General features: G+C 53.9%; 1 protein-coding gene across 1 annotated transcript; it reads right to left on the minus strand.

Annotated features, from left to right (window-relative positions):
* Positions 1–7475: 7475 nt before the first annotated feature.
* CDK5RAP1 (CDK5 regulatory subunit associated protein 1) lies at positions 7476–13427 on the minus strand. The gene is made up of 12 exons (XM_009993992.1): positions 13329–13427; positions 12857–12891; positions 12051–12151; positions 11636–11846; positions 10446–10566; positions 9956–10186; positions 9609–9706; positions 9443–9498; positions 9198–9328; positions 8221–8370; positions 7674–7814; positions 7476–7556 (listed from the first exon to the last, which is right to left on the minus strand). Exons 1-12 carry the CDS (start codon positions 13404–13406, stop codon positions 7476–7478), a joined length of 1434 nt encoding a protein of 477 aa, XP_009992294.1. The 5' UTR covers positions 13407–13427.
* Positions 13428–13882: the final 455 nt, after the last annotated feature.

Here is a 13882-nt window from a genome sequence, read left to right on the forward strand (position 1 = left end):
CCCCGTGGGGAGCTGCTGTGGCTGCTCCAGCCCCGCTCCAAAGGGGTTCTGTTCTATCCCTGGGATTTGTCTAACCCAGCTGCTGCCACACCAGGTGGCTCTGCCAGGACCCCCCAGTTTGCAGAGCCAGGGTATTGTCCCTCCCCAGCTTGAGTCACAGAATCATCAAATCATGGAATCATTTTTGTTGGAAGAGACCTTTAAGATCATCAAGTCCAACCATTAACCTAACTCCAGCATGGATGCAATTGCTGCCTCAACCCATGCAGCTTTTTCCCCATTTACCCCAAACATTTCCCACCTGATGAGACATGTGGAGGGGGCTCTGAGGCCCTCAGGGAAGATGGGCATTGGTCCTGACCCTCAGGGAGGGGACAGGGATTGCTCCTGACCTTCAGGATTGACAGGGATTTTACCTGACCCACAGGAAGGATGGGGACTGTTCCTGACCCACAGGGCAGGGACTGTTCCTCCCCTGGTGCTGGGGACGTGGTCGGGCAGGCTGCTCCCATGGGCCCCTGGGCTTTGCCCAGCCCTGATGGTCTCCTCCTCCCTGCAGGTGTTGTCTCCTTTGGGCTCCTGGGGAAAATCTACTCTGCCCTCTCCAACCTGCCAGTGACAGCTGAGCACTCAGTGGAGCTGGATTTGCAGGTCTGGCCACGTCACATCCCTGCTCCCCCCGCCGTGACCCCCACAGCCTTGTGCTTTAACACCTCCTTGTTCTCCACAGAATTCCCCGTTCCCAAGTGCCTTCATAGACTGGCTCCTTCAGAGTAAGTCTGGCCCCAGTGCCATCATGGGGATCCCCACTGGGGTCTGGCAGCAGGGGGACAAAGCCCCAACAGTGGCTCAGAGTGTGTCCCCATGGCCATGGGGTGCAGCTGAACCCACAGGGGGCTGGTGCATTTTGGGGTGTTCCCACAAAGCTCCCACCTGGCACAGCTGTGCTGTCACTGTCCCTGGCCCTCAGAGACATCCCTCAGCTCTGGCAGGGGCAGGTTTACCCTGGAGCAGCTCTGGGTTGTAGGATGGAGCCTGTGTGCTCCAACAGGCCCTGCACAGCCCTGGAACTCACTTCACCTCTCATAAAAGGATTTAATAATATTTACTTAGTAGGAGTGAATAATGGTCCTCAGGATGCTGTGAGGATTAATTAATATTTGCAGAGGTGATTGGAAGAGCTTTCAGCTTCATATACGTGCAAATCTAATGTATGGAGGAGGGAAGGAGAGTTGGAAGCCATCCCAGCTTCCCCAGAGGCCAGTTCCTCTGGGCACTGAGTCTCTGCCCATAAAGCTCCCGGGCTGCCAGTGCATGGGGCAGAGCCCCCCGTGGGGGGGCTGGGGGGGCTGAGCTCACTGACCTGGGTCCTTCTCCCCAGCCGCAGGCATCGATCCCAGCAGCATTCCATAGCATTCCATAGCATTCCAGAGGCACGGGCTGGCGGGGTAAGGAACCATCTGCCGGGGACCGGGCTCAGCGGCTGCTGCCCCCGGGCTGGGCAGGGGTGGGAGGTGATGGGGGGCACGGGCTGCTGCTCCCGGCCCCCCCACTGCCCAAACACATCTGGCATCCCCCCCCAGGTGCCCCCCATGGGCGATTCCCACCGAGGAGGAAGGAAGGGAGGAAGACAAATCGATGCCCAGAGAACAGACCTCAATATGGAGAAACCCAACCAAGAAAATGCTGCTTCTGCCTCCTATTGCAGCCTTCCCAGACTGTGGTGTCTCTGTCCAGCCTGGGGTTCTGGTTGCCTGTGCTGGTGGTTAGCTGTGCTGGTTAGCTGTGCTGGTGGTGGTTAGCTGTGCTGGGGGAGGTTAGCTGTGCTGGGGGTTAGCTGTGTTGGTGTTAGCTGTGCTGGTGGTTAACTGTGCTGAGGGTTAGCTGCGCTGGTTAGCTGTGCTGGTGGTTGGCCAGGTAATTGCTCAGCATAGAGAAGACTTCCCTGGTGCTGGACCAAGACATCCCAGCTGCTGGCAGCACTTAGGTCCCCATGCAGCCATCCCATGGGAATTCTGTGAGTTGGCACCAGCTGCACAAAATTTCCATGAAAAGAAGGGAGAAAAGGGACAAATGCTGACAAAACGTACAGGCTTTGCCTCTGCTCTGCTCCTGCTGATTAGTTGGCTGTTTCAAAGGGAAATGTTGCAGTTTCCAGTGAGTTCACACTGTTAAAAAGAAGGCAGAACAGGCCTGCAGTCTAATCCCAGCGTGTACTGGGCTGATTTCTTCCCCAACAGTTGTGCTTTGAACTGATCAGAGTAAATGCCCCCCTGCCTTGTGATCTCTGAGTGGATTGGGATGTGCTGCGTCGTGGCTGAGGTGGATTCACAGCCCCTTCTGTTGCCCCTTACAATAAAAAGGTTTTTTCTTCCTCTGCATTCAGCACGTGATTTGGTTTCTTTCCAAACTGCAGGAGGATTTTAGCATTTGCAAGGGTTTTGTTATTTATCTCTCCTATCAGCTACAGGGGTAACTCACATGCAAAGAATATTTAGCAGAAGATTCTGCTGGAAAGGTGGAGACCCACGAGGAGCTGCAGCCCCACAGCTGAGCCTCAGCCCTGCCAGGCCCGTGTCTCTTCTGCAATTTACAGTAGCTACATAAATGGGGTCAATGTGAGAAATAAATATTCCCCTCATTTGTATTTATGCAGATTTATTCTGCCCTTGTCCCTGAGCTGCTGGTTCCTTTATTCTCTGTTCCTGCTCCCTGCTTGTTGCCAACGAGCTGGGAGTTGTTTGACATGAACAAACACATCCCTGGTGCCTGCAGGGGCAGCCCCCGGGCTGGGGCCAGGACACCCAGGACCCCCGGCTGGGCAGGTGGCAATGGGAGGTGAGCTCAGGGGCAGGAGGAGCTCACTCCTGGCTGTGATGCTTTCCTGGCTGCTCCCCCCATCAAAACGTGTCCTGGTGTTCCAGAGGACCCCCCCCCCATCCCAGTGTCTTCCAGGGTTTTCCACCCAAGGAAAGAGCTGTGGGAGGACAGAAAGAAACTTGTAATTCAGGGACAGGCACCTGGGAAGGGGGAGGACAAGCACTGAGGTGTTATCCAGACATGGGGGTTTGGTTTGTCCCCTAGGCCCAGGAGCATCTTCCCTGTGCCCCAAGGATCCTGGGTCTCTGCTGCAGGTACTGAAGCTCCAGCAGGCCTGTGCCCTGCTTTCTTCTGGGCATGGGAGGGGGAAAGTTTTAACCCACCAACAGTAAAAGGGCTTTTCAAAATATAGTTTTGATCAAGAAATGATGGGAAGACTCTGTTTTTAAAATGTCAGAGTGCTTCCTCTAGTTTTTGAAAGAGAAACAGTTTCCTGAGGTGCCTGCTGTTTGTTCTGACAGCTTCAAAGGAAACTTCCTGTAATTATATAGCAGAAGGATGACATTAAACACAAAAAGAAGAAACAGGTTAAAAGAGGAGGCTGAATAACACAAAGAGAACACAGCATCTTGTTTAGGTTCAAAAGCCCTGCATCAGCTTGACCAAAAGCAAATCTTGTTTTTGTTTCTGTGCCTCAGCCACTGCCCTTGGCATCTTCATGGATGCAGAAAGGGGAGGAGGACAATTGTCTGGCTTCTCATTTTCACAGCAGTGCTCTGAATATTAATCAGCCTAAACCCAGAGCTGTAGGCACTGCTGCTCATTACTGCTCTGCAGTTGGGGGTAGTTTGCTGTGTAATTTTTGCAGACGAGCCAGCAGCAGGGGCTGGGCAAACCCCTTCTCTGTGCCTGCCCCTGCAGAGCAGGAGTGTCCCCAACATGCCCTGATGGCTCTGTCAGAAACATCACGGTCCCTCGGGCTGGTGTCATACCAGGAGTGCCTTTCAAAGCACCTTTGCCCCCCTCATTAATGCCAGAAGGGCACGTGGGGAAACAAGGTCCCTTCTCCTGTTAATCCTTTCCCTGTGGCTGCCCCAACCCTGCATCCTGCCCTGCCCCACGTGACCAACTCCCAGAAATTAAGCCCAGTGAACACGTTTTCCTGCTCTTGAGATCTGGGTGTTTTCCACACTGATGGGCTTTGCTTTTGACACAGCTGGAGGCACAAAGAGAAAAATCCCACCAGGCAGAGGCAGCCCTGGCTGTCCCCATGGCAGCAGCTCCTGCCAGCCCTACTCCTGGGGACAGCGACTCACCCAGCAAGACCAGAGACCCTGGTCATGGGCCCCTGTTCCCCCGACCAGACTTCTGAGTGAGAAGAAGGACTTTTATGGGAACTAAGAGCTGTGAGGCACCTTTAGTCCTGGGGTTAGTGCCCAAGAGCTGGAGCTGCTGCCAGGCAGGCTCTGGGCACATGGAAGTGGGTGTGTGGGAGCGGGAACACGAGCGGGGACTCGGAGCCTTCCTGTGCCACACAACGACGCTCCCTCTTTTTTCCCAGGCAGAGCCCAGTGCAGCTGTCCAAACGAATTGCACCACCTCTGCCTCACATTTTAATTACTCTATTGACTCATGCTCTTGAGAGCATCTGGCGTGGCAGAGCTCAGCCTGGGATGAGAGGAATGCAGGGAGCAGGTCCCACTGCCCTTCCCAGCACACACATCTGCCCACCCTCCCAGCCCTGACTCTTAAATAACTCAGCCAGCAGAGGAAGAAAAATACTGGGGGGGGGGGAAAAAAAAAAAAAAAAAAAAAGCTGGGAGCTGTTAATGAAAACCGTCAGAAAATAGATATCAAGTAATGACACCATAATGAGAGCTTATTAATAGGAAAGTCTAAAGATAAAACTAATTTAAACCTGATGAGACAGGACATCTCATCTTCAGGAGAATGAGGAGTCAATAGTTAGCTGTCAGTAAAGGAAATAAATTGCTCACAAGGGAGGAGGAAAAGCCACAGGACTTCCAAGCCCCAGAGAGCAGCAGTTCCTGTGACAGCCTGGTGAGATCCAGGCTGAATTCCCAACCTCAGATGAGCCAGAACTGCTGTTCTCCATTGGCACCACTGCTGGGGGTGGGCAGGGTGGTCCTGGGTCCCCCTGGGTTGCTCTGGGCAGGATCCCGATAGAAACACTGAGCCCAGGCACTGTGAAACAGTGTGGGGTGGTCTGGGGGACACAAGTGGGGGATGGACTTGGCCAGCAGCAGCCAAGGAGCTTCAGGAGCTGCCATAACCCAACCCCAGGGAGCTCCAGTACAGCATGAACTAAAGATACAGCCAACTTCAGAAACTGAAGACATTTACAAATGTTCTTCATATTGCATTTAAATGCCCACAGAGCTGGCTGCAGCAATGGTGATGAGAACCCACCAAAAAAGTTTGTTCCATGAAGGGACCCTGGGACAATGGGAAGGAGGGAGGTGCTGGAAGTGAGGCTGGGCAGGGCACAAGGCAGAATGGACATGAGATAGTTCAGCTTCCCCAACACCAGAATTCAGGGAGCAAATCATCTGACAAGTGATACAGAAACCACATCCCCCCTCCAGCTCCCAAGAGAAAAAGCATTCGGGCTTTCAGGCAGTGCCAAATTACGAGCTCAGCCTCCAAGGTCACTGTCAGCACTTCCTCATGGATGCTTCAGTGCCTTCATTCCTGAGGCCTATAAAACTAAGGAGGCGAGGAAAATGGCAAGGGCTCCTCAGGGAGTCTGTGCAGTGAGCACTGTCACCTTCTCATCAAAATGGAAAACCCAGCTCTCCTGCTCATTAGTCTCTTCCTCTTAAAATACCAACTAAACCAACCCCAACGGGCCTGGGAGCAGCGTGGCTGGAGAGGGCCTGTGCTTGCCATTCCTCCCATGGAATGGGGCAGGGAAAGGTGGGCCTCAGTCCTTCTCCAGGCCACAGTTCCAAGGCACATGGGAAAAACATTCTGCAAGAAGCTCAGCAGGGCAGGTAAATCTGGGCTAATTACCTGCTGGTTTTCATTAGCAAGATTGGCTTCAGTGCCTCTTACCTTTGAGGGATGGTGTTTATACACCCTGCTCCTTCCTTTGGCATTCCAAACCCAAGAAGCTTCTTGCTGCCTCTTTCTTAAAGCCCCACGGGCCAGAGGAAAGGCTGACACTCACCAGGCAGTGGGGTCCAAGAGCTCGTGTGTGAATTTGGGCTCAAGACCCTGTCCCACATGGAGGCAGTAGAGCAGAGCAGCACCATGTGTGTTGGCACCTCAGAAACCACACTGGGCAGTGCTGATTGTGCAGGTTCACTTCTGTAAGAAGAGAAGCAGCTCTGAGATAACAAGCAAAAGGTATTTATTTCTTAAACTATGGTCTCATGAATATTCAGTGAACAATGTTGCCATCAAAGAGATGCAATTATATCTCAGAAAGAGCTGAGCAGGAGAGAAGTCTTTCCAGCAAAACCCTTTCATGCTTACTTAAAAATTCTGCAAATCCATGTGGTGCCTCCTCTATTCTGAGCTGATGAGCTGCTCCTTCAAAAATTCTCTTATGAGATATGGGAAAGAATCTTCCCTTTCAATATAGCTATCATGTTATTAAAATAATTTGTTGCAAAAGGCTCTAGCCAGTGACAGTTTACTTACAAGTGCAGGTTCCAGGTATTTGGCATCCCAGGCTGGAGTGTGACAGAGTGCCCAGGGTTAGCTGCAGGCTGGTAAGAACAAGGAACTGAGATGCACTTACAGAAGTTATTGGCCATTTACATGGGTATGACCATTTCTCTCCTCTAGCAAGCAAAGGGAAGGGCACCCACAGCTGTCTGGATTACAAAGCTCTACCTGAAGTCTTAACAGGCTAGAAAGAGCCCTTGGCTGGCAGCCAGTCCTCACCCTGCATCCCCTCAGGCCTGGAGACAGGTAAACCCTTCCTCTCCCACACAGAGCCAGACACCCCCGGTGCAGGGTAAGGCTGCATTCCCTGTGCCTCAGATGCAGCAGGTTAAGGATCCCTCCTGCACATTAACAGCGCTTTACATGCCACAGTTTGGTGCCACATTCCATCAGAGGCACGGTGCAAATTCTGCCCTGCTCTTTCCAAGCATTTTGCAGATAAGGAGGTGACCAATATCTAGAAAGAATCTCCACAATCCCCTCGTGTTCTCTGAGTTCCTCATCCCCTTGGGCAGCTCTCCTGCCATTCTCCAGCAGTTCTGGGGCTGTGTTTTCTGGGCACTACCAGTTTTCGCAGTTCTTAAATTCAGCTGAGCTAGCAGGCATGAAAACATTCCAGGTTGGGCTGTGCCAGAGGAAGGGAGCAGAGGCAGCAACACTGCAGGGGGGTGAGCCCCAGAGCCAGGGAAAACACAAAACCACAAGGTACCTGGGTTTGGCCAGGCCACACATAGCATCTATCCCTTTTGCCTACAAACTTGCACAGATCCATGGAGGGCAGGTTGTTGCCAAAACAGGAAAAAATGTAATTTATTTTTTTTTAATATATATACACACACACATATATATATATTTCAATATACATACATCTCCCTGTTTCTACCCCATCTCTACATGACCAAACTTCCTTGCTACCTCCTGGAGAAAACGTGCTGCTTTTGCCCCCTGGCAGCAGGGACAGCTCAGTGAGCAGCTGCAGAGCGGGACAGGGTGGTACGGGACAGCAGGACCCCCCTCAGGGTCTGGGAGCTGGCAGAGGTCACCTGCAAGAAACAGCAGAAAGAGCCCTCAGGCACAGAAAGGCTGAGAAGGATCCATTCTAATTTTAGGCTCTCCTGGCAGAAAAAGAGCCCAAGGAAACAAGAACTGTGGACAGTCACCTTCACCAGGACGTAGTCCCCTGGCTGGGCGCGGAGCAGCTCCCCGCCGCCCGCAGCGTCCGGGATCTCAGCATCAGGGAAGATCACCTTGATGTTCCCATCGTTCCTGCCGCACAGCTCGGAGGCAGAGCGCTTGCTGGGCTGAAAGGACAGGGAACACTGCCTGCATCCCAGCACCTCTGATCCACTGCTGGGCTGTACTGCCTCAGGAATTCACTGAGCACTATTGCTGCTATTAAAATAAACATTCCCTGCTGTTGAGCATCCCATGCAACACGGTGCCCTGGTCACAGCTGCCGTGCTGACATCCATACACCAAAGCCAACCTTTCAAAGCCTGCACTGATTCAGAGACATGTCTCTAACCCACCCCATCCCCCTGAGCTCAGCTCAGTGCTCTGGAAAAATCAGGCTGTGCACTCAAGCAGCATCCTCGGATCGTGCAGGGCAAGTGGGCAGGGAAGGCAGAGGTGATGATGGCTGCACAGGGCCTAAGAGCCTCTGGGCCAGCAAGAGGGGGGAGGGACAACTCTGCTGCAGGCACTCACCCCCTCCACCAGCACCACCTGGGCCTGGCCCACCATGGCCCCGTTGGCTCGGGCAGCCTCCTCCCGGAAGGCAGCGACCAGCTCCTCCAGCCGCCTCCGCTTCACCGCCGCCGGCACGTCGTCCCGCAGCCGGTGGGACGCCCGGGTCTTCTGCAGGACACAGCAGCTCTCAGGCTGAGATCAGAACCCTCCCTGACCCCCACCTGCTCAGCTGCTCTCCAAGCAACAACTTTTCACACATGACAGCTTGTGTCTGCAACCCCAGGGAAGGTTTTCAGGTGCTAAAGCACCAGCAACATCCTCCATTGCCTCACGTTCTTCCTGCACCACCAGGTTTGATGCTCTGAGCACCATGGCTGTGTGGAGCAGCTCCTCTGCCTGTCTGTCCACAAGGATAGGCAATGCATTCTGCTTCTTTTAGTCCCACATATCTGTATTCCTTTGCTTCCTTATGTTTCCCAACTTTCTGTCCTCTTCCCTGCCAGCCTCTTACACTATGGGGAGCATTCTAACAGAGACTTGTCAATTAACTACTCTTCTCATGGAAATACCTTAAAAAACTCACCACTTCCCTCCAGACTCAACTGACAAAGTCTCTGGGCTCCAGCCAACAGCATCAGCACAATTTCTCATCACCACAGAACAATGTATCTGCAGGCAGGTCTCCACAGACAGGGCTGCTTCACTGCAACCACACTGGAGCATCTGCAGAAGCAGGTCACCCCATCACTGATCAACCCTGGTGCTCACACAGGGGAGCTGGGAGCCCTTCAGGCACAAAGGTGGCCCTTGAACCACAAACCCTACAAGTGCTGCATGAAAGCAAAAAAAAATAAATCTACCAATATACCACATCCTTAGGTATTATTTCCAATAGCTTTTTTTTTCTTTTTAGTGTCATATTGTGAGAAATGGCACCCAGGAACTAAGGGAGAGGCACAGAGGTAAGAGCTTTCTCCACCAGGTCCCCTGCTCACCTGTCTCATGCTGTAGGCAAACAGGAACCCCACGTTGTAGCGCACCTCCCGCAGCAAGGACAGGGTCTGCTGGTGATCCTCTTCTGTCTCTCCACAGAAGCCAGCAATGAAATCGCTGCTCAGGCTCACTCCTGTGACAGAGAGACAGCTTTACACTTCCCTCAAGGAAGAGAGGAACACTTCCCTCAAGAACAGGACAGGGATAGAGCTGTGCTGAGCTGGAGGAAGCCAAAGGCAGCCCCTACCTGGGATGCACTTGCGCACGTGGTGCACGAGCTCTATATATGCTTCTCTTGTGTATCTGCAATGAACAACACCTGGACTCGTGAACTGGAAAACCGCCTCATGAGTGGAGAGAAGCCAGCAGGCTGACCAGAGTGCAGCACAGGGCTGCCCAGGGTGATCCCTCACCCTCGCTGCATGGCCTGCAGGACCCGTGTGCTCCCACTCTGGGCTGGGAGGTGGAGCTGTTTGCAGATGTTGTGTCGCTCATGGATAAGCTGCAGGACCTGTGATGGACAACCAGGAGACAGCATCACAGACTGCTCAACTCGACCAGGATGCCAAGGGGAAGAGTCTTCCCCAGGTAAAAGCAATCTGCAAACCTGTCAGCTTTAGCACAAACATTTCCCCTCCCAGAAGCTGCTGTTCCCATTCTGTACTTCAACATTCCCTTTGTGAAGGAAGCACAGCCCATGCTGAGCAGTTCAGAGCTGCCTGCCTGCAAACCAAGATCCAGGTGTTTATTTTACACTTGCCTCATCAGGAAAATCCTTGGGGTGTGGAGAGGTGAAACGGATCCTCATTTCTGGATCAATTCTGGAGACTTGGTCTAGAAGGTGCACGAAGCGCAAACCCCCGGGCTTGGCCTTGTAGACGGTGGTGAAGCCCCGGCTGAGGCTGGGGGCAGGGGCTGCCTGGAACTGCACCTCCGACAGGTCTCGGAAGCTGTTGACATTCTGACCCAAAAGGGTCACTTCCTTCACTCCCTACAAAAATAAACAGAGAGGGAAAGATATGACCTGGTCAGGATGGGGAAGCTCCAGGGGCAGCCATGGTTCTGCTTTCTCTTCAAGGAGTCTCCAGGGGAAGCCCTCCCGTCCCTGGCTGTCCCAGAGTTACAAGAGGAATAAAAAAGTAACTGGTGGGACCCTGTGGGACCCTCATCACCACAGATAAAGGCCATGTCACTGCTCAGAGGTGTCCTGAGAACCACCCTTCCCCCAGAGCCTGGTGGCTCAGCCTCACCTGGTCTGAGAGCACCCGCACTTCCTGCAGGATGGAGGCGACGGGGCGGCTCCGCTCTCGGCCGCGGGTGAAGGGCACGATGCAGTAGCTGCACATGTTGTCACAGCCCCGCATGATGGACCTGCCAGAGGTGCAGTGCACACAGGTCACACCACGATGGTTCCAGAGGCATCATCCTGCCCTGCTCTGAGCTAGCCCAGCACCGCTGCCCTAGGCCCCCTCCCTGGGCCTGCAGCACATGCAGCATCAGCTCAGCACCCCCTCCAGGCAGAGCCAACTTCTGCTCACCCAAAGCTTACACCTCCTAATTTTCCATGCACATTTACAAGAAAATTGGGAAGCAACTAACAAGGCACAGACTTGCACTGTGATCTGGCACTGAGGGAAGATCCTCCTGCACCCTCTTTCTGCAGAGGGGGACTTGGTACTCTACGGTCACACTGAGCAGAGCCTGGTTCCCCATTTGGGAATCTGATTATCAAAATGGGACAAATGGAAACTAAACCAACAGACATTATGGTGCAGGGAGGATTAGAAAAGCCAAACAGAAGAAACTCGGGTGGGGCACAGCAGAAGGCAGAGGATGAGAGAGGCAGACTTTAGAAAGGCAGAATCATAGAATCATAGAATCATAGAATCTTAGGGGCTGGAAGGGACCTCAAGAGATCATCTAGTCCAACCCCCCTGCCAGAGCAGGGTCACCTAGAGTACATCACACAGGAACTCATCCAGGTGGGTTTTGAATGTCTCCAGTGAGGGAGACTCCACAACCTCCCTGGGCAGTCTGTTCCAGTGCTCTGTCACTCTCACAGTAAAAAAATTTTTTCGGATATTCACCTTGAACCTCCTATGCTCCAATTTACACCCATTACCCCTTGTCCTATCAGAAACATCAGCGGGACAGAGATCCCTGGATTCAGCATCAGGATCAGACAATCAGCATTCCCAAAGGAGAGCCAGGGAAGGTCACAGGCAGCTGGAGCACGGGGCAGTGTCCCCAGGGCTCAGTCAGACAGTGAGGCAGCAGGACACACACAGACACACACACACACTCTCTGCCTCTGGGCTGCGGGAACTGAGTGCAGCCAGGCCTGGCATCTCTGGGGCTGCTGACACTGACAAACCTGACCTGCAGAGCAGTGACTCCAGCCAGAGCCACAGACACACACACAGGAACACAAGGGACTCACACAAATGCTGTGATGCCTCCTGCACTGGTCTGGACGGGAAGAATGTCCGCGTAGGTCTCATCTAGTGACAGCAGGACATTGGCAGCCTGCTGGCCAGACTCGGCCACAGCCAGCAGCCGGGGCAGGTCACGATAGGCATCAGGGCCTGCCACGATATCAACCAGCTTCTCCTTGTGCAGGATCTCCTCCTTAAGCCTCTCAGCCATGCACCCTGCCAACAAAGGAGAAGGGTCCTGGTCAGGAAGTGCCCACCCCCCTTACTCCTCCACCAGCTGCCTTCGCCCAGAGGAGAAGGCTTGAGGCCACCGGGGGGGGGGTGGGACAGGGAGCTGCAGCATAAGGGGATGTAGCACAACTGTGCTTCCCACTGGGCTGTGTCCCAGCAGCCTGTGCTGCCCCCGGGCTGTGCCCCTACCCAGGATCCCGATGCGCAGGGGGGGGCGGCCCCGGTGCCTCCGCGCCTTCAGCGCCTTCAGGTGCCGCAGGCGATTCCAGATGGTCTGCTCTGCCTTCTCCCTGGAGAAGCCAGGAAAACGGTGGTTATTCCAATCGTTGTGCTTTAACAGCCCCCCAGCATGAAGCAGCCCAGGTGCTTTAAGAGGTGAATTGAATTGAAGACAGGGAATCATCCACCCAATGAATCCGCTGGTGGTAGGAGTGCGGTTGGTGCTGTGTGGGCTCTGCCTTGGCTGGGTCTTACCTACTGCCACTGCACCCACCTGGGAGCACCCACACTGCAGAAACAGCCCAGGCACTAAGGTCTCCTGGAGCACAGCTCTGCCATAGCCAGCCAACGTGAGCTGCCTTGCAAGAGACAACCAGCATTCCACATCAGCATTCAGAACAAACAAGCCTATCCAGATATCTCAAACAGCCCCTGAAGGTCTTTCCCACATTTCTGAAGTACAGACCCTGCACTAGAGAGACACTTGCCTCAAGAGAAGACAGAAGAATATTAAACAGAAATCATGAAAGCACAAATCTGTGGGTGTCTCTGACTGCCCGTGGCAAACACAGAGTTCACTCCACCAAAGAACAACTCACTACACAGAAAATCAATTCATGGCACAATTAATGTTGTACATCAGCCAACTCTACCCTTAGCTAAACAGCAGTTTCAGATCTGCAGGCCCTTTGCCTCACATAACACGTTTGTTGCCTTGGTTTTCAAATAGTAACTCCTTTAAAACTATCCAAAAGCAGCAGTGACAGTTTCCTTACCTCACAGAACAGGTGACAAGGAGAATCACATCTGCCTACATGGAAAACAACACAAAGGAAGAAGAATCTGTAATAGGCAAACAGTCAGTACTCACACCCTGAACAGGGCACCTGGAGACTGTAAAAATCACCTACCCAGGGGAGAAGGTCTGTCCAGGTATGTGGTGGGTTTAACAAACAAAAGTGCAAGAAACTGACAGAAGACAAGTGGAGTCTTCCACTCATCAACAAAGCAAACTCAGACAAGAGGAGCCAGGAGCATCCTGCTGTGTCCAATTCCTTTCCCACTGAGAGGGAGCCCAGCAGTTTAAAGAAAACACCAACCCACAGCTCTCTCACCCGTGCTAAGTGATTTCCTTTACTCCACAAAACTCAGACTGCAAAAATCCCAGCACCCTGCAGGACTGCACTCCTGGCACTGCCCAGGGCATCTGCCTGCCCGCAGGGGGGCTGCCCAGGCTCCTCTCCTCACCTCCTCCAGCTCCCTGGTCCTGGTGTAGCCGCTCTCCCGCAGGATGGCCCAGGCGATCTCGGTGTCACTGACGTTCATCTGGCAGCCGTAGGTCTCCAGGAACACTGCAACAACGGCGCCCTGACACCAAAGCCTGTCCCAGCACCCACACCTGCCCCTGCCACCTCTTCCTCGGGAAGGGACCTGCAGTCCCAGCCCTGGGCAGAGCCGGGCAAGGGGCACGAAGCCACCTCTGCCTGCAGCCCCTGGGGGAAGGACTCTGCCCTGGGAACCCCGGCTGTGTCACACCAGCCTGGGGGCGGGTTATGGCTCAGACACAACAGTCAGTGCAGCGAGACCCCTCCCTGGGCACCACAGCCTGGAAGCCCCCCCGGCAGGCCCGGGTTCGGGCCTGGGCACCCTGCTCCCCTGCTCCTCTGGCCCGGGGAGGCTCCGGCGGGACGTGGCAACGAGCTGAGCTCGTTCTAACGCCAAAATCACCTTCTGGGCCCCAAAGCCACCCAAACGTCTCCCCTGAACACACAGCCCCGGGGCTCCCCTGACCCACCCGCCCC

The sequence above is a fragment of the Chaetura pelagica genome, unplaced genomic scaffold (genome assembly GCF_000747805.2).
Source record: "Chaetura pelagica isolate M959 unplaced genomic scaffold, ChaPel_1.0 scaffold493, whole genome shotgun sequence".
NCBI classification, from domain to species: domain Eukaryota; kingdom Metazoa; phylum Chordata; class Aves; order Apodiformes; family Apodidae; genus Chaetura; species Chaetura pelagica.